At 39.6% G+C, this 23,938-nt stretch overlaps 3 protein-coding genes and 2 non-coding genes across 6 annotated transcripts; 1 reads left to right on the forward strand and 4 right to left on the reverse strand.

The window, feature by feature from the left end:
- Positions 1 to 289: 289 nt before the first annotated feature.
- On the forward strand, positions 290 to 10,468 carry LOC104418326 (GPI ethanolamine phosphate transferase 2). Its single transcript, XM_039302214.1, is given in 18 exon segments — positions 290 to 463; positions 611 to 704; positions 807 to 851; positions 981 to 1,148; positions 1,228 to 1,312; positions 1,664 to 1,770; positions 1,881 to 1,961; positions 2,703 to 2,755; positions 2,843 to 2,945; positions 3,743 to 3,886; positions 5,085 to 5,181; positions 6,542 to 6,767; positions 6,864 to 6,954; positions 7,134 to 7,728; positions 7,731 to 8,158; positions 9,099 to 9,191; positions 9,300 to 9,583; positions 10,035 to 10,468. Coding segments are annotated over 18 exon segments (2,931 nt in total). The 5' UTR covers positions 290 to 332; the 3' UTR covers positions 10,141 to 10,468.
- A 2,177-nt stretch (positions 10,469 to 12,645) lies between these two features.
- On the reverse strand, positions 12,646 to 14,247 carry LOC104418328 (mitochondrial uncoupling protein 5). The gene is given in 3 exon segments (XM_010029647.3): positions 12,646 to 13,319; positions 13,322 to 13,754; positions 13,757 to 14,247. Coding segments are annotated over 3 exon segments (960 nt in total). The 5' UTR covers positions 13,868 to 14,247; the 3' UTR covers positions 12,646 to 12,903.
- Positions 14,248 to 18,981: 4,734 nt separating this feature from the next.
- On the reverse strand, positions 18,982 to 23,082 carry LOC104418329 (protein CURVATURE THYLAKOID 1D, chloroplastic). Of its 2 annotated transcripts, XR_001981553.2 has the most exons (6): positions 22,804 to 23,082; positions 21,999 to 22,219; positions 19,856 to 19,960; positions 19,686 to 19,757; positions 19,293 to 19,600; positions 18,982 to 19,195 (listed from the first exon to the last, which is right to left on the reverse strand). XR_001981553.2 is itself a non-coding variant. In XM_010029648.3 (5 exons), the coding sequence occupies exons 1-5, from the start codon at positions 22,946 to 22,948 to the stop codon at positions 19,529 to 19,531; spliced, it is 615 nt and encodes a 204-aa protein (XP_010027950.2). In that variant the 5' UTR covers positions 22,949 to 23,082; the 3' UTR covers positions 18,982 to 19,528. The 2 variants fall into 2 exon arrangements, 1 of the variants encoding a protein (XP_010027950.2); XM_010029648.3 differs by having other exon boundaries at positions 18,982 to 19,600.
- On the reverse strand, positions 21,316 to 21,403 carry LOC120288604. The gene has a single exon (XR_005546709.1). It is a non-coding gene; the product is annotated as a small nucleolar RNA snoR128 (small nucleolar RNA).
- LOC120288659 lies at positions 21,539 to 21,623 on the reverse strand. The gene has a single exon (XR_005546761.1). It is a non-coding gene; the product is annotated as a small nucleolar RNA snoR128 (small nucleolar RNA).
- Positions 23,083 to 23,938: the final 856 nt, after the last annotated feature.

Raw genomic sequence — 23,938 nt, forward strand, 5'->3', positions numbered from 1 at the left:
TAGAATTTGAGACGAGAATTAAAACTTAAGGTTTTTCAGGATATTATGCCCATATAAGGCTGTGCCGAAAAAAGAAAAAATAAGGGCTAGCGAGATTAAGATAATGAATTGTAAACTCCATACATAATATGAGATATTTTGTTCATAATTATAGACAAATCAAATTAAGGTCTTTCTCAATCTCAAGAGAAAATAATTTTAATGAGAAATATTTTCCCAAAGCCACCCCTGAACTCTCACGAGCGGAGCAGGGTTGGTCATCTCCCTCCTCTGTACCTGTACGAGGAATGCTTGCTCGGATTCGACCCGCTTGAGAGAGAGAGAGAGCGGGAATGTCTCCTTCTTCGATTACGTGCTCCAGATTCGCCATAATCGCCGCAGCTGCAGTTCTCCTCCAGTCCCTCGGCCTCTCCCTCTTCATCTTCGGCTTCTTCCCCACCAAGCCGGCTCTTTCTGGCGTCAGGTGCGTTCCTCTAGACACCGAAAATTTCGCCAGTAATTGTCACACGCTCGGTTTGAGGTTGGAGATGATCCGGATGCGTTGACCCATTTTGCAATTTCTGAACTTTTTTCTGTTTTGCCTTCTGGGTCTCGCCGTCGCCGTCGTCAGTGGACCGGAGAGCTTCCGTGCGCCGTGGCCCAACGGCGTTGGAAATGATTCGGCGGCGGCATTGCCTCCAGAAGAGCTCAAGCGGTTGTATCAGGTTCGGTATTTGCTTAACCCTGTTTTGAGATGGTGAATTGCGAGTCCTCTGCTTAGGGGCGGCTGGATTTTCTTGATTTTCATGATGCATTTGCTATTTTAGGAATTATCTGAGATCAGCCCTCCGTTCGATCGGCTAATTCTAATGGTATGTAATCTTGCTCATGCTTGAGATAAGTGCCGATTGAAGATGCTCTTGGCACCAGCTCTTTATTTTGCATTCTGAATGTAACTCGATAGTAAGTACTAGTTGCCCACTGCACCCATGTCAGTTTAGGTTGTTGATGGTCTTCCAGCTGAATTTGTGCTCGGAAGGGACGACAAGCCTCCAAGAGAGGCTTTTGTTGAAGCCATGCCTTATACTCAGTCGTTACTAGCAAATGGATTTGCAGTTGGATACCATGCAAAGGCTGCACCTCCTACTGTTACGATGCCGTGCTTGAAGGTTGTTTCTTTGGGCTACTTCTATGTTTTAGGTCAATGTTTCCTCTTCTTATTAACGGTCTAAGTTTTTGTGGTTCCAGGCTATGGTTTCTGGGGCAATTGGAGGATTTCTGGACGTGGCACTCAACTTTAATACACAAGCTTTGCAAGATGATAATATTATTGGTAAATCAAGTTGGATTGTCATACTTATTGTATAAAATGATCTTGTGGATCTGTACACATCGTGAAATTTGGTGGATCATTTCAACTGTTGCGAATGGTTAAACTATTAAACGATGACGTGGTTTAATATATAAATGTTGTTGTAGTCCCACCCATGCATAGGTTGGGCTTTGCCGTTAGATCTAAGAATGGAGATATATAATTGGGAATTTATTACCCTCTACTTTGATACCTTGTAAAATTTTGTGGGAACACTGCCAACTATTGTAAAAGTTTAAGCTATTAAATGACGGCAAGTTTTACTATTTAGAATTTATAACACGGGTCACTTGTATACTTCTTGTATGGTAGGTCAATTCTTTCAGACTGGTAGGAAGATGGTCATGCATGGTGATGACACATGGCTTAAGTTATTTCCAGGATCATTTATTAGGCACGATGGCGTGAGCAGTTTTTTTGTGAGTGGTTTTCACCGACAAGTGTCCTTCGTATGGTTTTGGGTATATGTTCTTTGGGTTAATTTGAATAGTGTCTTCTGCTATTCAATTAGAGTGTTATTTGATTACAGGTTAAAGATACTGTTCAAGTAGACCAAAATGTTTCCCGACATTTAGACGAAGAGCTTCGCAGAGATGACTGGGATCTTCTGGTCAGTTGTTTTTGGATTTTTTACTCCTTAACTTTTACCTATTTTCACCTTCAGTCATTATTTGAAGTCACATCTCTACTCTTGTTCACACACGCTTGATGTAAACCTGCCTATTTGATTACCCTTCTATGCCAAAGAACAGTGGTTGACACAATAGGTGATAATTATCTCATAGTCAAAATAAAGTAAATGGATCAGTTGGACCAGTAGATGGCTAGCCCTTTAATCCATACTTACTATTGTTTCCCAGGAGATCCATGCAGCGGAAAATCCTGAATTTTCGTGCCCCCTTCCCTGGGTTAGGAGATGGCATCTTAATGTACAGAAAAGTTCAATATGACTTAGTGATCTAAGTAATGCTAACCGAGCAAAATTATCTAAAAAATCTGGAGTCAAGAGAAGGGCTCCATTTTCATCTGCTTTCATGTTTATTATGGATGACATAATGATCTTAAGAGATTGACCATAGGGACCCAACCATATTGGTTTGTTAATAAGTTTATCAGGTTAATGATCCATTGAGTCTTGACTTATGAGTTTGATTCTGTTGTTCTGAGAAGTCTTTTTGTTTATCGCTTTATCTACTGGCAGCTATATTATTCCATCTCTAGCTGATGGGGGGGTTGACTTTCCTGTTTTAGGAATCTCTCTATCTTCAAGAGATAAATCGCTCAGTCCATTTCCCTTCACAATGCTGCTAAATGCTGATTGGTACTGCTACTTTCTGACTTTATCTTTCAGATTCTCCATTATTTAGGTCTGGATCATGTTGGTCATCTTGGTGGAAGGAACAGGTACACTCTGCTCCATTGCAATACTTAATGTTTTTGCATATCTGCTTATTCTGAATACACCTTACAGCTTGAATTTGATTGCATCAGTTTCTTAATGGGCCCAAAACTCAAGGAGATGGATGAAGTAATTGAGATGATTCATCAAAGCAGCCTTAGGGATAAAAAGAATCATCAGACAGGGACTCTTTTGGTTAGGCTAAATTTTTCCATTCTCCTTTGCTGTGTATTATTTTCTTAAATTATGAAATTCTAGTTGATATAGTTGTACAGGATGTTTGCTTTTGCCCGCTGGACATGCATTATAATAGTGGCAAAATGAAGCAACTCATAAATGTTTGAGTAAGAGATTACCTTTTCATTTGATGATCTAGGCACATGATTATATCTGAGGATTGACAGACTGATACATGTCTACTGAAAACCAAAGAGTCCGCTAATTTAATAATTTAGTGAAAGATATTCTTTGTATAGGTATATGTTGATATACATAAGGAGGCAAAACTGGGTAATCCATGAGCACATACATGGCACTCGATCCCTTTGCAAAGTTTGCATCTCCATTGTTGTGTTGGTGCTTACTAAGATTGGATTAACTCTTAAAGAATTGCTGCTGCATTCACTGACAATTGCTTTGCAATTTTTGAGATTTTGCTACACAATAGTAGTAGGGACAGAGAGAGTAAACCGGAAGCCTATGAAATATATTTTTCGAATTATTAAAATTCTACAACACTTTGACCAGTAAGTTTCTTCCAAGTTGTTAGTGATGAAGAATCAATATTTCTAATATTTAGGAGACATAGATTTGAATCTATGAAACTATCTTCTAGATGTGTTGTCAGATATAATTACGTAGTGTAGTGCCACCTTCTCCTTTCAATTTGACAAACATATATGTTTTATTAGATGCTTATTTAGCTTCCTTTCTGGCACTATACTTGAAGAAATTATCTTCTCTCACACATTATGTCACTGAATGCATTGAAGGTGATAGTTAGTGACCACGGCATGACTGAGAGTGGTAACCATGGTGGTTCTTCATTTGAAGAAACTGATTCATTGGCTGTTTTTGTTGATCTGAGTGATCACACACTTGACCATGCATCAACTACAGGCAATTCAGCAAACCAGGTACTCTATCAATTTCCACAATTTAATTGTTATGGGGAAGTAGAACCGGCTTGCTTGAGGGACAAACAATCACAATGAAGCCAGAATTGGATAGGAATTTCTTGCAAACGATAATCACAAAAAAGCAGATTTCTTCACACATCACAAAGAAGCTTCTTAAGCATCAAACTGAAGAAGATATCTGCATCAAATACTTCAAAAGAAAACTCTAGCTAAAATTTCATTAAACTTCGTCAATGCACACGCGCATATTGTATATGTGCTGTATAGTCATAGTCCAAAGGGAAGCGAAGATCCTTGGAATCTTACTCTAAGTAGGAATTGGAAACTCATTAAGAATCCTATTTGATGTCTAATCTCTCATTGCGGTAAGCAAACCTGACAGGAACTTTCAACCTCAAAACTTTCGCCTGAATATTCCACAATATACCCATGCTAGCTGGAAGAATAAATAATGATTGTGTATTACCAAACAAAGGACAAGATTGTAATTTAAGATGCAAATGGAATTATCATATTTATTTGATAAATCTATCTTATTGAGATTCTATATATAAATAAATTTCCTTATCCGTCAATAGTTTGAATCTATTTCATAAAATAACTCAGATCATATTGTTCCTTTCCTCTATTAAAACATATTCCATATTTTGCACACACATATGAATGCCATTATTGCTGTTGCTATTATATAAGACTAACAGTCAATATTAGGAAATTAGATAAATGTAAGCTGGACGTGGAGAATGGAATTTCGTGACATTGTTTCGTGATTAAATACATCCTTGAGGTGGTTAATTTCCTCATTATGTAATTCTTACAGGTATGTGGAGTACTTCTTTAAAATTAACTTATAACAAAATAAATGCAAGAAGCAACTTTTGAAATTTCTCGCTAAATTTCTCCAATGAAAAGCGACATGGTGCAAACAAGAAAGGCATAATCTTCTGAATGATGACTTGTCAAACAGGCAGTTGATTACTTTTATAAATTTCTAGTACAAGAAGAAATACTGGACCCTGAAATAAAAATTTGCAAATTCAGAAAATCAAGAGCCAAGGGTAAAGAGATTTCAGTTTCTAAATATTCTCACCAATATTGGTTTTAGTTACAATGCCATGTTTTTTACAATTTTAATAATTATGACCAACTAATAGTCCAATAACCTTCCATTCTTCACTTATTCTTTGTGATGCAGATTGACATTGCAGCCACTGTAGCTCTCCTCTTCAATGTGCCGATACCAAAAAACAATATTGGAGTTGTCATCCCACATGCTCTTAACTTTATGACAGGTCCTCTCTCTCTCTCTCTCTCTCTCTCTCTCTCTCTGTGGACATGCATGGTTCACCAAGTCAACAATTTTCAAATATTATGAATTTTAGTTATCACAATAGTTGCTGATCAACTGCTGGACGATGATCTCAAGCATTTCTCCTCATATTGGCTGTGTCCAATGTGAGTTTCCTTGGTGCAAATAGATCAAGTCTTTCAAATCCAAGAAGGATTTTTTCAGCTCACCCATCAAATAATAGATTTGATGGTGTTCATCATGGTTATCTCTCTTGGATTCATTCATTGTAGTTTGAGATCTATAATAGGGAAGTTTCATTGACCAGAGTATTGCTTCCAGTAATCTCCAATGGTTGTAGCGTTTTTCTTGGCAGTTAGTGGGGTTAATGGGAAAGCCACATCAGTTTCATTCTGTGCTCTTTGTTGTCTCTTGAGCATGCTGTTTTTCATCAATTATAAGAAGAATAAGGTATAATTATCACGTTTATTTCTGTTGACATAATTTGTGCAAGTGGAAATAAAAAAAGAATAGCATTTTGGTCGCAATTACTTATTTGGTGCATGTGCATATGGATTTTCGAGAAATTACCATGACACATCTGTATAAGATGAAGATCCTCTTTGGTTCTGTTCCTTCTTTTGTTGTTGTATAATTACGAAATATCCGGAAATATAATGAGTATTATGCATAGTTCTTTCTTCTTCTTCTTCTTCTTCTTCTTCTTCTTCTTCTTCTTCTTCTTCTTCTTTTTTTTTGAAAATTTTTAACACGAAGTTCTTATACATAACAATGTCTATCTGTTAGTTTAGTTGTCTGATCTAATTTTAAATTGTGAAAAAAACCAACACAACGTTGGTTGGAAATAGCAAACTGAATCATTATAACCTTCCACTAGTTCTTTGAAAAGCTCCTGAAGGTAGGAGACCAAGTTTGCATCTTTTAAGTGGTCAGCAATTTCAAGAATAATTAACAGTGATTGTGAATAATTTGTGATAGTGTGGTAGCTGGTGCAGGCTATTTGTGTTTTAGCAAGGAAAAGGTTAAATTACTTAATTTTTGCAATTTTTTTTAATTTGACGTGCTCTTTTATGTCCATATTAAATATATCTGTTAACTAGTTAGAGGAAACGTAGGGCCAAATCAAGAAATGCTGGATTTTGAAGTATTTTAGATTGGTTGCTAGGTGGTTGGTTATTCCTTTATTTGACTGAAGAAGATTTCAGTTATCATCTTGTAGGTTCTGCATCGACATGCGAACGTTGGTTTCCTAGATCTTCCTCTTATTCTACTTCTATCTGGGTCCTTTTTACCTTTGATTTATAAGAAATAATGACCACTTTATATTCTCTCAATATGTGCAGATGCTGAAAAGATGAGAGCTTTAGAGTTAAACTCTTGGCAGTTGTTAAGATTGTTACAGGCCCAGTTATCTGGTCTACCCTGTGAACATGTTTTAGTAGAGGAAAACACTGGAGATACAAAATCAGTGGTCACTGAGTGCGGTGGAAACATAGAGCAGGTCTTCTGTTGCTTATATCAGAATGCTGCCGTCCTCCACAGGTCCTGGAAGTTCAAGAGGATCTTTGTGTAATAATTCTTTAAAGCATCACAGATTCAAATACCTAATGAATGTTACATGAGCAAAATTATGATTCTTTGTTGTCTTGGCACTCACTTTTAAAGGTCAAACATTGAAGACTACAAGAGCGCTACCGCAGCATATTATGTGTTCTTGAGGACTGCAAGTCAGTGGTTAGCACGCAGAATGACTGATGTATGTGTCTTTTTGATCCACTGAAAATAGACTGCTTCTTTGTTGGGACATTGATTCAATTTTACTGGTGAACATGATGCATATAATACCGTAGAAGAGCACACAAAACCAGATGTGATTTAATCTTTTCCTTTTATAACTTTATTTTTTCCATGCAGTAACAAGTAAGTATTTTGCAGAAACCTGTCAGCCTGCTTGTTGTTGGAATTTCAGCAATGATTCTCTCATGTTTGATCTTTCTGGGGCTTGTATTTCATTTGAATGAGGCCTTGTATGTTAGAGAAGACCATCAGATTTCCAGCTTGAAAAAATATGCCTTTTCATGGCATTTGGATGAGATCTTCCTCATGGGTGCTACATTGATTCATGTCATAAGCATGGGATCCAGTTCTATGGTAGAGGAGGAGCAATATATTTGGCATTTTGTGTCGTCGACATTTTATCTGTTACTAATTCGGAAGACTGCACAGACCATTCTGGCAGATAGAACTCAAAGTTCAGTCGGCTTGTCCATGTCTCTGAATGGAAAGATCAGCTATCCAATTATATCCCTCTTTTCTGTACTTGTATCGGGAAGAATTTTGAGAGCCTGGCACCAGGGTGGTATAAACTGGGTAAATCTTCCTGATATTTCTAAATGGCTAAAACTGGCAGGACATGAATATGTGAAACGACTTTGGCTGCTGGCGTGCCTGTCGGTGATCATCTTAAGTATATATGTTCTAACATTCTTATGGACAAGAAGGAAAATGGTTTTAGTGGTCGGATTCAGCTTTTTATCCCAGGATTGATGGTTTTGAAATATATAATTAGTCACGAGGATGATACATCAGGGTCATTTACATACAGCTACGGTTCCACTGTATCAGTACAGAAGATATATAGACTTCTTGCTGCTCTTACGGTTGTGGCTGTCGTAGCTGTACCATGGCTAATACATATTTGGACTTCCAAGGCATGCTCTAATGGTGATATCTGCTTGTCTACTTCTGGTTCCCATGACATTCTAAAGTTGCCTCCGCTGATGGAGATGAGAGACTCATTTTATGTCATAGGGTGGGCATACATATTTTGTTGGTGTCTCCTTCAACTGTTGCTCCAACAGCCAACAAATTCGTTGCCTGTGCTTTTGCTGCTTGTGCAGATCTATGCCAGCATGCTTCATTCTTTCAGTGCTGTGCCTGCTCATAAGCATTGGATTGAGGTCAGTTACAATGGCATCTTCTGTGGTTCTGTCCACATCTCAATGCAAGCTAGATTACCTGTTCTCTAAAGTAACTGTTGCATCTGGTTAAGAATATTTTACCATCAGTAGTGGTTTAAGAAAAAGATCAAATCCTTAAGTGACAATTCATCATTCTTGTGCTATCAAGTTCCTCTTCGGACATAATGGCTCGGGGATGTGATTCAAATCTATTTAAATTTCTAGAAGCAGGCATAGCGACACAAAAGCACTCTAATAAAGAGAAGGGATTTTTGTATAAGTTAATTTCTTTTTGAAATCCTCTTAGTACTCCCTCTTTCTCCAGAAGCAGGCATTCTTATGTAGCAACAAGGAATTCTTGTTCTTTCTGTGCTAATAGATCATAGCCTTTTCTTTATCTGATCCTACTTTGCTGGACCACTCTGGTTCCATGCCAGATTTAGCATGCGCCTGAAGGCATTTATGTGCTGGATGGATCATAAACAGAAAATACAACTTTTCTGCGATTTCATGCTCTGCTTGAATAAATGAAAAGATATTGCCAGATCAGCTGTTCATCTAGTCTCAAATCAGATGTAATTGTCATTCAATTCTTCGGTTTTTAAAACTTCAATATCGATAAACTTGACTTCTAGCTCTATCCAAATGCATGTGCTTTTTGTCTCATGAATCGCAATATGCATCTAGAAGAAAGGATAATTATATTTTACAAAACCCGAATAGATGTTTGGGGTAGTTGACTTTCTTAAGGGTAGGAAGATTTATCCTGAAAAGCAAGGAGGGTTTTGGAGCAGGTTTTTTTGCTAGTTTCCACTGACGTCGTCTTAATTTTTTGGCAATCTTATACATTGAGTGTCTTTAGCTGCGTCTAGTGTATATATTGATTCATTATGTTGGTCGCAATCTTGTATTGACATTGGTGGTTTTGTTGTCTATGTAGGTCGCTGCACTTTACCAGTTGGGAATGGCAGGTCATTTTGCCCTCGGGAACAGCAACTCTCTAGCTACAATTGATGTCGCTGGTGCATTCATTGTAAGCATCTCATAATCTGGAATTTTTCTGCGGTTGGGACCTGGAGTAACTATATCAGGCAAAAGATAGTTGCCACAGTTTCCCCTAACTTCTTTACGTCATTGGCAGGGTGCTTCAGATTTCTCGATGCTATCATCTGGTGTCTTGATGTTTATAATCACCTATGCTTCCCCGCTGCTGTTTCTCCTTAGCATGCCAATGTGGATCTCTGTGAAGGATTTTAATTGCCGGGTTACTTTGCAGAATGCTAATTTTGGAGATCTCCTAAAGATGATGCTTGGTTTTCCTTGTGTAATACCTTTGTGCTTGAATTCAGTTACGCTGACTGCATACACTATCATACTGCTACTGATGAGAAATCACTTATTCATATGGAGTGTCTTCTCTCCAAAGTAAGTCTTTCCATACTTTAAAGTGCATATATTAATCTATTACCATGGAATTTTTATGAAAATGAGGTGATCATATATAGCTAGTGTGGATAAGACTATTTCGTTGTATGTTCCTTGTGGATATTTAAACTCTACTTGCAATCTGGTCTCCGGATTATTCTCATCGTGCGTGTTGTCGAAGTTTTTGTTTTTCAAATATTAATTGTGAACGAGATTGTGGATTCAACATCTATTTCATGTAGTGGGTCCTACTTTTTGTTTCTTATGTGAGATAATTTTGTCTTGTTTTATTGATTTTACCCATATGGCAATGCTTTCGCCCTTTACATACACTACTTTCTACCCTTCTTTCAACGAGTGGTTATTTTTGCACTTAAGTATGATATTTCAACACTTTTTGTTACTTCTATTGAGACAATTCTTACTAAGTCAATATTCATATTTCATGAAGGTACCTTTATGTCGCTGCTGCAACAGTTTGCGTTTATTTGGGGGTTTTCATCATAGCTGCTACTGGAACTTATATATACTTGGTGACGATTTATCGGAAAAGATAAGATTAGGAGCTTCAACGGCGGATGAGGTAGATCTTCCTGTAGCCTTGCTCACTGATGCTGACAATTTTGGTACTTATTTGCAGATTTGTTCAATTCTTTTGGCTTTGAGCCACTGCTCATAGTACATTCAATTGGTAATCATTTCGAAACATTTCACTTTGCAATGATGAGTACATGTTAACGTGTTTGTCAATTTGAACAGTAAGAGAATGAGTGAGACAATTTTCCGGCCAGACTACGTTTGACCTTCTCTGTTTTGTTATAGGGTTCGGTCCATTCCATATATAGAAATTTTACTTGTGGTTTTGAAAAATTTGAGTTTGTTCAATCTGAGTCATCCCACTTGCAAGATTTGTGTGATCGAGTCCTTATGTCATAAGCATATTTAATTACGTTGATGTGGTTGATGTGACATGACAACTTCTTGGCATTGTAAAAGAGAACAGTACAATATTCGGTTAATGAAAACCAAACTCACTCTGCAAAAAGAGGAGAAAGAATGAAGGCGATGGGGGCGAGATTAAGACACTCCATCACCACCACACGACTGCTGTCGGCCGTTCGCCATCACCACCGCCAGTTTCTCTTTCAAAAACCCTAACCTCTCTCACAAAGCTTAATGTTGTTTCTATGCGAGACTCCTCTTTATTGGGGTTCTCCGGCAACTCTAAGCAATGGCTAGACCAGCTGTCTGTTTTGGCGAGCCTCAGTTCAGCCTGCCCTGTGGTTAAAATGACGATCAAGGCAACTGTAGCTTCTTGGAATCCAAGGTATTTGAGGTGGTGATACGGATGCCGACGTCGCGGGAAAATCTTCTCAGCACTTTATGGCAGGGGAAAAAACCAAAGTAGACACGATACTATCTTCGTCTTTCTGACATACTGAGGACCGCAATCGCAGGCAGTGCGTGTGGTCTGGAGCAATCCTGGAAGCCGGAATGCTGTCCAACTTGATATGGCTCTAGATATCGATTCGGAGGGTTGACACAGATGGTTTCACACCAACCGAACCATCTCGCTGCGCGACTTATCGATCTAAGGCACTGTGACGCATGAATCCGCGACTTCCTTTAATAGGTCTTACAAAAGAGAGGGCACTAGTGAACTGGAAGGTTTACTTTATCCTAGCTAGACTTCCAAAATCATAGCTGGATTTGCTTGTTGTGACCTGTGAGTAGGGAACGAAGTCTGAGCAGAAAAAATCAGGAAGTGGTGGCGGTAAGTCCGGGACGTGATGGATCGGCCAAGTTGAGTGGACGAAGTTAATGCCGGGCCTACACGCCTCGCGGACGCGGACCACGCATGGCGGACAAATTCAAGGAACCATCAAAGAGACCCCAATCTCTTCGCCTTATCCAGTGATCCATTGCCCATTAAACTTGACTTCTCGAAACTGGCACAATGATTGAACCCATCTCCACTTGGGCATGCCATCAAGAATAGGTTAAATATGACGAAAAATTTTGATTTGGCTCATCCATGATAAATTTATGCCAAACTCTAAGCTAGTACACAAGTGAAAAATTTATTATTCATTACTGTTTGTTAGATTTTATCGTCAAATTATTATGTTGAATGACACAGAAATTAGTAGATGTATCAATTTGGAGCTTTACCTTCGTTGGTCACATATGTATCGGCTTTATAATTTTTGTGATATTAATCTAATATAATGAAAACTAACGGAGATAGATTTATTACCAATATATTATATTGGGGTTTTTAATGATCAAAAAATTAATTTAAATAAGAATTAATTTGAAATTTTTCGTGATATTTACTCCGTTAAGAACAAGAGCAAGCGTTGGATAATCCCAATTGCAGCGAGCATCTAGAGTCCACCCAATCTAACAATACATATGAACTTGGCTCAGGAGCCTCGAAACTTGAGCTGAACCTAGATAGGTTTAGGCACTTCATACTGGGAGCCACCCTCGTAAAAGCCTCCGAATTCTGCCCAATCCCAATCTAACAGTACATATGAACCAGACTCGGATGCATTGAAACTCTGATAAGGGCAAATCCTTGCATGAGCCGAACCTAGATAGGTTTAGGCACTTCAAACCAGGACCCACCCCCTTAAAATTTGGTGAACTGGTTATCACTTTAGACCGATGGACACCACATAGGATTAGCAAATTGTAATCACATCTTTTTTGAATGGCTTTTGTGGAACAAAGGGAAAAATCAGGGTCACATCACCAGTCCCTCCTCATGAGGAGCAGAGAACATGAGGAGAAAAAAGGCAAATGCCCATGAAGAATTTGAAGCAAGAGAGAAAGCCCCTTCTGTGCAATCTCCGGCCACATATTCGACTCTGGCACAGTGTCCAAATACTTATTTTCAAAAATTCATCTAATCTGGGAAAATGGGCTAATTATATTCGCGACCATAAACGAACCCTATTTTTAATTTGTCTATTATATTAGGCTCTCTTGAAGGGAAAGTAATTTTTTTTTTTTTAAATAGTACCTGGAAATTATACAACGGAGGAACAAGAACCAAAAGCGGGTGCAAGGTGGCGCTTTGATTACGGCATCTTCCTTCCCGTATTCCGGGAGCCACACGGATTCATCATACATGACAGCACACAGGAAACCCTAGATGCAAGGCACGTAATCTAAATCATAAATTTTTTATTTATAGAATCCACCACATATTATATGGTTTCTATTTTAATTTTATGTAATTCCCTAATTAGAGAAATCCTAGAATTATCGCCATCATCATCATCATCCCGTCGCCGCCGCCGCCGTCGACGCAGCTAGAAATCCTTGAGCAGCTTCCGGACCTGCTCGAGCGTGACGAAGAGCACCACCGTGAACGGCCCCTGCCGCGATATCGTCGGGATGAACCCCTTGTACAGCGCCATCGGCCCTTCCGCCCTCACCGTCTTCAGCGCGCAGTCGACGGCCCCCCGGTACGGCGGCTCCCGCCCCTCCTCCACCTTCATGTTCATCACCCGCGTCTTGATCACGTCCACCGGGTTCGACGCCACCGCCGCCACGAACCCGGCCGCGAAGCTCGCCGTCACGTGCGTCCCCAGCCCGTCTTTCATCAGCCCCTTGGCCAGGATGGTCTCCTTGATCTGGTCGTAGGACGCCAGCTGCGACGCCGTCACCAGCATCGCCCGGTTCACCGTCAGCGACGACCCCCGCCACAGGCTCGCCACCCCCTCTGCCGCGCCATCCGCCGGATGGCGTCCACCACGCTCCGGTAGTTCCGGCGCTGCTCCGGCGGGAGCCGCCCGTCCGCCTGCATCCGCACCATGGCCACGTCCGCCGGGTTCCCGACGGCCGCGCCGATGCCGCCGGCGATGAGCCCGGCCACGATCTTCCGGGTCAGCGGCATGTTCCCGGTGGCCGGGTCGGTCCACTTCTGCTTCAGCACGTCGTAGAGGCCCATCCGGGTGGTGGAGTAGAGGGTCTGGCGGAGGACGGTGGCCGACACGCCGGAGTACAGCGCGGCCACGCCTTCCTGCCGGACGAGCCGCACGCCCACCGTGACCAGGCCGACTCGCGGCGGAGGCAGGGGCCGCGGCAAGGGAGCCGCCGCCGCCGCCGGCGATTGGAAAGCGAGGGCGGGGCGCAGGTTCTGGACGGAGGGGTTGGGAGGGCGTGCCCCTCGCCCTGAAGCTGCATGCGGACCTTGAGAAGGTCGAGCGGGTGGGTCGAGCAGCCGGCCACGATCGAGGCTATGCCTCCTTCCACGAATCCCTTGACACCCATCTCCGAACTCGGCCGGAACAGACGATCAACACGACCTGATCTCAAGCTAATATCTCCTCGCCGGAATCAATGCCGGAATCGGAAGAATATCTTCTTCTCCTCTCTCGCCGCCTCCTGTTCCTTACCAGTTGGAGTTGGGGTTCATGTCGCTGGAGACGAGGAGATGGGAGTGGAGGCCGAAGGCGACGGAGGAGGAGTGAGGGACGGCGGGTCTCTGAGACATATGCCGGCGGACGATCGATGCGAAAAAGGGGAAGAAAGGAAAGAGGACGGTTTGCTGCGGGCGGCGTCGGTGGAGAGATTGGTTCAGGCGGAGAGGGAATTTATAGGGGGGAGAAGAAGGTGGTGGGAAATAGGCAAAAGGCAAAAGGCAAAAACCGTCAAGCCTTGCTATTATTGCAATCGCCACGCGGTCCTTGGGTTGATTTTCCTCTGCTCAATTTTGGGATTTTTATCTTCTGTAAGATTCAATTTAGATGAGTTATATCAAAAGCTAAACATGGAACGACCATTTCTTGGGGTTACTTATAATGGTGTTGCTTTAGAAACGAGCGCTTCGGGCCATTAGGTTTGACCGGACATCGACCGGGAAAAGGTCGTGCGCTCCAGCGACACAATGGTAACACGATTTCTTCTAGCTTGACGCTTTGAAAGGGAAATGCGGGACTTGTTGAGACCCAGTTTGTGTATTTAGTTTGTCAAGCGAAGCATGCGTAGGATCGCCTTTTAATAGTAAAACAGCGCTCACTTGCGGCTTGACATGTGGCTTGGTAAATCGGGTTTTGTGGATTAGTTTGCAATGAAGGTAGCAATTGCACAACTCAATTGAGAAAAGCAAAGCACGAGATGAGATATTTCTGCTGCATGTGCGTTGATTTGTCTTGAATTCTGTTTCGGGTATTTGAAACCGAATTGAGCTTTCATAGGTTTGAAATTTTTGACGACTCAATTTGAGAAAAATATAGAGTTTTAATATTGATGGCAAAGGGTCTGTACCCCAATAATGGAACAATATAAATATTGTTTTTCTCAAATCAATAGATTGAAAAAAAAAAAGGTAGAAAGACAGAAGGTTTTCTTGAGTCACTTTTTGTAATCCTTGAATTTTCATAATGAATTTTGCTTCTTTTCTCCACATGGTTTTTCTCGTAAGGATTTTCCATACAAATCTACATATTCTTTTATTCTTCTCAATTTTAATTTTGTTGTATTTTTCAAATCGGGTCATAAAAATTGAGCCGCCTAATGGTTGTAGTTTTACAGCTTAACATAGCTACATTGAAAATGTATTAGATCGTTTTGGTATGAAAGATACCAAACCAATAAGTACTCCTCTTATTGCTTATTTTAGATTATCAACTAGTTTGTGTCCACATACAAATGAGGAAATAGAATATATGTCATATATTCTATACTCTAATGTAATTGATAGCCTTATGTATGCTATGGTTTGCACTTAATCCGACATTTCACATGCTATTGGCATGATAAATAGATATTTTATCATGCCCATGCAATGTTTATTGGCAAGTTGCGAAGTGAATTTTGAAATATTTGATGGGTACTTCTAATTTTTTGTTTAAAATTTGGGAAAATTGGTGACACTCTTACATGATATGTTGATTCTGATTATGCTAGTGATCTTAATAATGAGGTCTTTGACTAAGTATATTTTACTATTAGAGGTTGTGCAGTCAGTTGGAAAGTTAGGATCGGTTACCTTTTCAACTATAGAGGTGGAGTATATTACTATTATAGAGGCAGTTAAAGAGGACACGTGATCAAGAGGCTTATTTTTGTGGATTATGGTATGATTGTTGTGTATATACATCTTATTAAAGATCAAATGTACCATGAGAGGATAAAGCATATTGATGTGCCGTATCATTTTATTCTAGACATTCTTACCGATGTATATATCAAGATTTTGAAGATTGGTACAAAAATAATCCAACCGATATATTGACAAAGCTCTTGCCTATTGCCAACTTAAGCATTGCTCGGATTTGATTAATGTTTTTAGTAACTGAGTTTAACTTTAGTGAGAGGAGAAGATTCTTTGTTACTTATGTCTATTTGAAGAATCCAAATCAAGGTGAAGATTTGAGAGTATGTCTTGAATTCTTTGTTTAGTTATTTAACCCGAATTGAGTTTTGACACATGAACTAAAATTTGTGTCAACCCGACGAGAGAAAAATATACAGAGGTTTTAGTATTGATAGCTAAGGGCTTGGGCCGCCAATATTGGAGTAGTATGAATATTGTTTTTCTCAAGTTTTCTTGAGTTACCTTTTGTAATATTTGAATTTCTATTGAGGATTTTGCTTTTCCTCTCCCCCTTAATTTTTCCGCAAGAATATTTTATGTAAATCTATATGTTCTATAATTCTTCTCAAATTTAATTTCGCCGCAATTTTGGGGGTCGGTCATGACGATTTGATTACTAATTTAGAGTCCTGTGGACAAAATCGGTTGCCCTGTCGATCTCCAATCTCCGCGTAGCTGCCGTTTCCACACGCCCCGGCAGTCCGCACTTGACTTTTGCTTCCTTGGAGCTTCGAAACAGGCAACGTGTCGCGAGCCTTCTTTGACTTGTCTGAATCTTCTTTTTTTACATTTTATTATGAGTAATAATGATGTTTTCTACAAGGACAAAAGCGCACGGCAACATCCGCGTTAATGACTCTTTTCAAACGTTATTATAAGAATCTTAAACCCGCCACGAAATGTTGACTTAAATCATAATTATTTTGCATTGCCCACGATCAATGCTGATTCTCCAACAAATTTCGATCATTGGTCCACTCCGTAGAGCGGCTTTGCATGGATGGACGTCACAAGTTATATTTTGAAAATTATTTGTGATTTTCAAAGGAAAAAGTTACTTCACTAAATTTAAGTATTAATTTTCCACTTATGGTGAAAAGATTTTTTTTTCTCAGGCATAGCCAGAAAATCATCCAAATGATATAGATAAAAGCGGTCAAATTGGCCATTGAGTGTCGTGGAAGAGGAAAATGGTCAAGGGGTCATAAAAAAGGAGCTTTTAAATTATATTGGCTTCTCTCCAAAGGCCACAAGCTACACATCTCATAAATAAATATCTTGTCTTGACCAAGGAATTTTCGTTTGACATTTAATTTTCGTTTTGACTTTTAAATTCCAAAACATCACTTCCTTTTTCAATTTGAACACCTTACATTCGTAGCCGAGGACCAACATCAAAGTCACCTCAATTTTTTATGGCTAATTAAGAAGTTAAATATTCTTTGTTTCGACGAATCTTTCTAATAAACCCAAATCAAACACAATCATCTTTGTCGATTTTTGTTTTCCATCAAGCGCCTCCACACGTTCGAAATTATTGAGCTATGTATAGACCGTGTGGACCGATATCATCCAACCCATTAATTATGCGGGTACCGCCATGGAGCCAATGTGAAGTGGACCGGGATGAGCTCGACCTTACATGATCTGCAATTTGTCGCGGGACCCATCGGGGAGGCAAGTGTCAAACCTAATCTGGCTCTACGAAGCTCCATAGAGGCCCGATTTCTCCTTCATCTAGGTGGCCATTGACATCGACTGATCAGGAATTGGGTGATTTGAATTGGGATAGTCTGGATGAGTCTCAAATCACATAAAATCACGTGGTCGGGCCAGGGTCAAGAGGTTAAAAAAACATGCCTAACGACGGTCTTCTCAGCTTTGATTAAAGAACGGCAATCTCGGCCAAAAGAGAAAGAACGGCCGCGACCTAATTGGACTTTTTCGCCTCTTGATCGAAAGAAGAGTCCAAGTTCCACAATTATAGCAAATTCCAAGCACCGAAACCAATGTGCCAAAGAGTCAACACCGGTTGCTTTCCAACGAATTATTCCATTTTGCTTTTGTAGCGTTTCCCACCGAGTTAATTCACCTAAGAAAAGTGGTCCTCGACGTGTGAATCGGATGTGTATTCGGTGATCGAGGGCTAATTCGAATGCGACGGATTTCATGTCGGGACAATCGAGTCTTTTATTTAGAGTAACCTTCGGTACCAAGCCTACCATCCATCCTGTGATGGAGCCCTCCTTAATTCGTATGTTTGGGATCCGTAAAGATTAGCCGAATAGTAAAATCCCGGATTAAAAGGGGGAAAAAAAAAGTAGTGATGATAATAGACATCTAAGAACCTAAGCGGTCGACCCAAAAGAAAAAAAAAATCAAAAAGTGAAAAATTATGTAGGAGTTGAATAGTTAACTCGGGTTTAGTGCATCGAAAGGAAACGCTTTCAAAAGTTGTAATCAAAACCGAAAAAGAAGTGGGAACAAAACATGGGAGGGGTTCTTTCTTGGACATTAGTAATTGTCGCATCTTTCGGGAGCACTCCTACTTTTTTTCCTTTGTTTCTCTTCTATAACGTAATAATGTAGAGCTTAGGGGCATGATGAAAATTTTACGTTTATATTTCTCTGACATCCGGCGGCTTAGACGCTGAGAAATTTTCTATTTTTGGAAACATGCCTAATAAAAAATCCAGTTAAGTTTAATCTTTGACATGTTAATTATAGCAAAAATGATCCCAGATTGAGAGCAGTGATTTTAATTTAGAATTTTTATATAAGAAAATCCCCAATGCCCTAACGAAATGTCCAATCCCGAGAGCTTGGAGCTCTCGTGCCTAATCACAAGGGGTAAAAGATCATGTCACCTGGGTGTGCAAAGTCAGGTCAAGCTCAAACGAGTTCAAGTTATAAACAAGTTAACCCATCTTGTTTATATGCGGATCATAAACGTGTCATGTGCCCGTCGACCATTTTAATTTGTTGACAAGACAAGTCTAGTTATACAAATTGACATGTAATTCATGTCCGCCATAAACTTTTGGATTCGTTTAGATACGCTTATACACATCTAAATACACATCTAAACACTTTTTTAGATGCTTATAAATGAGAGCTCATATCTCTCATATATATCGTGTCGGTAGCGCGCAACCCACTTAGTGAAAGTGTCTTGTTTGGGTTTCAAATTTGTGACCCAATCACTAAACCCCAAAGAAAAAGTTGGGAGTTCTATTGTCCCTTCATATTCAACCCCAGTCAGGCGGAAAATCTAAACATTATCATGTTAAAGAAGAGAAATGAACCATTTAATATGCCATCAAGGTAAAGAAGAAAAATGAAGGACTAGGGAAACACCATTCTCTGCCAGAGAACTTTCTGAAGCAAGGCTTCTTCTTCCTCCTCCCTTGTGCAATCAAGACTTCAATTTCCAAAGTGCACTCAAGCAGATCAAGGGCTTAAAACGCTCAACAGCGAACCGTCCAGGCTACTCTAGAAGCCTGCCCAGATCATGGGAATCACCATTGTCATGAACACTCGTGAATGACACTACCGGTCGAAGGAAGAGAGAAGCTACATAATAAACCTGGACCCAACCTTGAGACTCAACAGAAGTAGAGTTCTTGAATTGGGCATAGCTGCTCACAGATAGCAACAGGAAAGTCTTCTATGTGAATCCCAACTGGCAAAACATGTATATATATTTACTTTGAACCCAAACAAAACCGATATACATAACTCTGTGTGTCAACTCCACTGGGCTAAAACCCAACTATACATCTGCCTAAATAAAGCAAAGTCATGAAGAATAGATGCTCTATGGTTGTGCTATGTTAATCGTCGTTTGAACCAAGAACCTGCTTCTTAAGCTCCTCTATTTTGATAGCCAATTCTTCCCTACTTTCCTGCAATATTTACAAATTTAGCACGACTACAAATTTAAAAAAGAATATATGCGCGTTGCAAATGCATGTATCACATAACAATTACCTTGAAAAGCAAATAGCGAGAAGTAAACCAGAAGGTGTAGCCAAGACCCACCACTTCCAACAGCTTAGGGAACTGGTTTCAAGAAAATGGACGAAAATCAAAACACTTAAATGGGACACCAAATGTAGGGGTGTAAAAGAATAAATGTCAATCTGCAATTAAGTACGTACCAATGGAATCGAATCAATGGCCCCAACAACAGCGGACAATAACCACAAGGCAACCACTGCACCACTAGCATATAAGAGAATAGGGAGCGTATCCTCTGGGTCAACCTGAAATGATGAAAAAGCTATTCAGAATTTTCGCTTCAAGTACAAACAAAGCCTTTCCAATTCAAAGGAATATAAAGCAATAAACCATCACACAGAAGCACCTCAACAAACAGACATAAGCAATAGCTGAAGGAAAGTCAAATGCATATTCACAACCTTTCCACAACACCCAACAGCTCCTCAACCCTAAAAAACCAAAACATAGAAAGACAATATTAACAATAACAATTATAATAATCTCTTGTCACCTAAATTGCACCCAATAAATGAGGTTCCATCATTGGACAAATTTCTTTTTTTTTTTTTTTTTTTTTGGGAGATCTAAGACAAATAAATCAAGAGGAAACTGCAAGGAATGATAAAAAGAGTTGGGTCAAATCAAGATTATCAACCTAAATTTCATCTAAAGCTTTTCAATGCAAGTTAAGATAAAAACACACATGTTGAAACAAGACTTCTTCGATGAATAATCCTTATCAAGACTTACTTTGCTGTAAATCACTACATTTTAGCTCAGTCATAACCAAGCGATTAATGCGTGACACCTCACTTAAAAAAAAACATAATTTAGTTTCACTTATATATAGGCTGATATGGATATAAAATGCATTAACCCTGTTAAAATAAAGCTATAGGCGAAATCACAATCACCAAAAACTTATGTCAACTGCCAAATGTATAGTCAAATTTTTTTTTTTTTTAGAAAAAGGAAATTTATAACTTATGTGAAGATTGGACATAGCATCATAAGTTTACAAATGAGATAAGAAGTTAAAAAAGGGCACGTCACGAAATAAGCTTAAAAATTAATATCATGAGGCCAAGAATCAACATGAATACAAATGCTAAAATGATTTGACTGGAAAAAAGATACCTGAATCAATATTTCACTGTCTCAATTCAGGAGTAAATCAATAATAATTGTGGTGCTAAAATCCTTACACATCATCAAGAAATAAACCTATGGTTGAGATGCATGTCATTATTTTAGGAATATGAAGTTTCTGATCAAATCATACTAATGAAAATTAGAGCATTGTCCCTTGCTTTTGGCAGGGAAAGCATATGGTAAGGAGGACTTATAAGAGCAATAAATGCAGAGACAAAAGGAACAGATGATTCTTTGTTTGATTCAACCACCACCAGAATATAGCACAAATACAATTGAAAACAGTCAAAAGATTGTATGAAGAACTCATATAATGCAGAAAAATAAAAGGACATAAAACTGGAATTGGAAAGTGGAGTTCACAAGATCACCACTGAAAGGTGAGAGAAGTCAGTGTTAATGAAAAGGTATGAAGTTCTCAAAACTCAAAAGAATGTGTTAGTGTTGAAAGAAATACCAAATTGAGTTGCTCAGGTAACCGCTCAGATTGACATAAATGTCAACGTCTCATCAAGACAGAAGCTTTCGCCTAGAGTTTAGTATCATCACAGCAACCAATTTGTCTACGAGCATTTCAGCACTTGGAAAACTCTTTAATGAACAACAACACCGTAATATATATGAACTGCTAAACAAAATGAGAAAAGCCAATTGAATAATCAGAGTGTTGAAAGAAGCAGCAAATTGAGTTGCTCAGGTAACCGCTCAGATTGACTAAATGTCAATGTCTCATCAAGACAAGCTTTCACCTAGAGTTTATTATCATCACAGCAACCAATTTGTCTAGGAGGCGTTGACCACTACTTAAGAAGAAAATTCTATTACAAAACAAAAAAAGACTACATATGCAACTATAGACCAAGAAAGCCAAACAACTCATCAAAGATGCAACATCACATTGGAAGCACGTCATCCCCCTATAAAATATCATCAAGAGCTATTAGAGATTTAGATAGCCCGCATGCAAATTGACAGTCCAATGAGCTTTATAGCTTACTTTATTGACAGAACACATTGAACACAGACATCTATCAACATCAGTGTATAGAAGGAGAAGATGCTGATTATGCCACAGAGACCCTTTGACAAAGATGAATGTCGTACGAAGAATCAAACAGAGACAAGTTAGAAGTGATATATGAGACAGACCTTTGAATTGATCTTCTCCAAAAAGTCAAAAGACTGTTCTTGTACATCCGCGGGTGACTCTTCTTTGGGAACTTCCGATGGGAACTTTTCAGCGTAGGTATTCGTTTCAACCGGAACCTCTTCAACAATTGTCACACCATCGCGATCTTCACCAGGATATCGACTCGAGGTGTCCTCTGATGTAGTTGCTCTCCTAACTACCTTTCTGCAACGTTCAAATCCTGCAGAGGAAAAGGGGAAAATCAGGGTCAATCAGCCATGAGTCCACTAGGCGTACACTTTGTCTTTTAAACTATTGTGATGGGATCTAAAACTGGTAGTGCTTCCAATAATTTTCTTCTAATTGCTTAGAAACTTCAAAAGGACGCAATCCTCAATAAACAAACGATGTACCTTTTCAAGCATAATAACATAGACTAAACCAAAAGAGGCCAACATCAGCACAGGTTTCGTTATTACATCTCTCCATACGGAAGCCATCAAAGGAATAACTAACATCACAATCAAATCAAACGAACAACATGGTACCCTCGAAAGAAATCGTTTTCCGGAGCTTCTGACCACTGTCCCTTTCCTCTTTCTCCCCCACAACAGTCTCCGCGACACGAGTTCAGCACCGCCGCTCACTCCCACTAAAACCCAACACATTCCAAGAAGACATCACGGAGACCGCAGCTAAGCGGCGCGGGGCGAAACCCAAGAAAGACCAACCCGGCAAAACCCACCAAGAAGGGACCAAGAAACGGAGCCGGGAAAGACCCAACACCAAGAAAAGAGAAGCAGCACCGGGAAAACAAGAACCCACCATTTTTACGAGGGAAGAAGGCCAGGGACCGGTTCTTGAGAGGGAGCGGGGGCCTGGAGGAAATGCGGGGCGGAGGAAGGCCTGCGGCGGGCCGAGCGAAAGAGGAGGAGGAGGAGGGGGAGGACGACAGCAGCGCCATCTTCATCTTCGGGGACCGGGGTGGGAGAGAAGAGTGCTGCGACCCGAGTATTTATGCTTGGCGGGTGCGTGTGCGGGGCGAGGCTGTGGAGTGAGGAGGGAGCGGCTAGGGTTGCGAAACGAGCCAAGAACCGGATGATGCGGTCCACCCACAAAAAAGCCTCGTGTCCTTTGGAAAAGAAACCCATCCCTTCATGCATTGGTCACTACTGTCCATTTAGGGATGGGAAAAATGACACCAATGTTTTTGAACTTTGATTAAAATATACAAGTACTCCTGAATTTTTTATTTGTAATTCAATATGTGATATAATCATCGACTTTTAATTTGTTCAATATGATCCATAAGTTTTTTATACATATTCAACTTAATCCATTAACTATATAAAAATGTTTAATATTGTCTTTTCATTAAATCCACAAGAGACAACATTATCCAAAGTCTAAGAATCACATTGAACATTAAAATTTTAGAAATTATATTATATATTATGTTGAAGTTCATGAATTACATTGAACAAAACTCACATTGCACATTAAATCAAAATTCAATGACCATTTGTGTGATTATCCCTTTGGGATGGCCTCATTTGATCTCATGTTCAAAAGTTGTGTAGTTCCTTTATATGATGCGTCTAATAATGTAGAGTACACTTTCCTTCATTTCCAAGAATAATAAGCAAATATCCAGATAAATTAGAACGTTGAAATGAAAAGAAAGCATGCCTTTTTTGTCGACTCTTGACATATGTATCTACCGGATTGGACAATCTGATCGTGAAAGAAGAAATTAGGTACGGAGAAATGTTATGCTCTCCTATAAGCAAGGAAGTCGGCTTGTCATGACTTACGTACCGCTGGCTGAAGTCTCTTTCAAATATATTGTAGCTATGTTTCAAAGTATTATATTTTGCAAAGGGAAAACAAGCGTTTACATCTATGTTGTTTCTGGTTTTTTCTTTCTCCTAAAGTTTAAACATATTAACCTTCTAGAGAT

Source organism: Eucalyptus grandis, chromosome 9 (assembly GCF_016545825.1).
Source record: "Eucalyptus grandis isolate ANBG69807.140 chromosome 9, ASM1654582v1, whole genome shotgun sequence".
Lineage (NCBI taxonomy): Eukaryota > Viridiplantae > Streptophyta > Magnoliopsida > Myrtales > Myrtaceae > Eucalyptus > Eucalyptus grandis.

Coding starts and splice junctions, on each gene's coding strand:
- LOC104418329 (XM_010029648.3), bottom strand. CDS start 22,948: ATGAAGATGGCGCTGCTGTCGTCCTCCCCCTCCTCCTCCTCCTCTTTC. Junction 22,220..22,803: donor CTTCTTCCCTCGTAAAAATG/GTGGGTTCTTGT, acceptor TTTCCTCTGCAG/GATTTGAACGTTGCAGAAAG. Junction 19,961..21,998: donor TGGAGAAGATCAATTCAAAG/GTCTGTCTCATA, acceptor TCATCATTTCAG/GTTGACCCAGAGGATACGCT.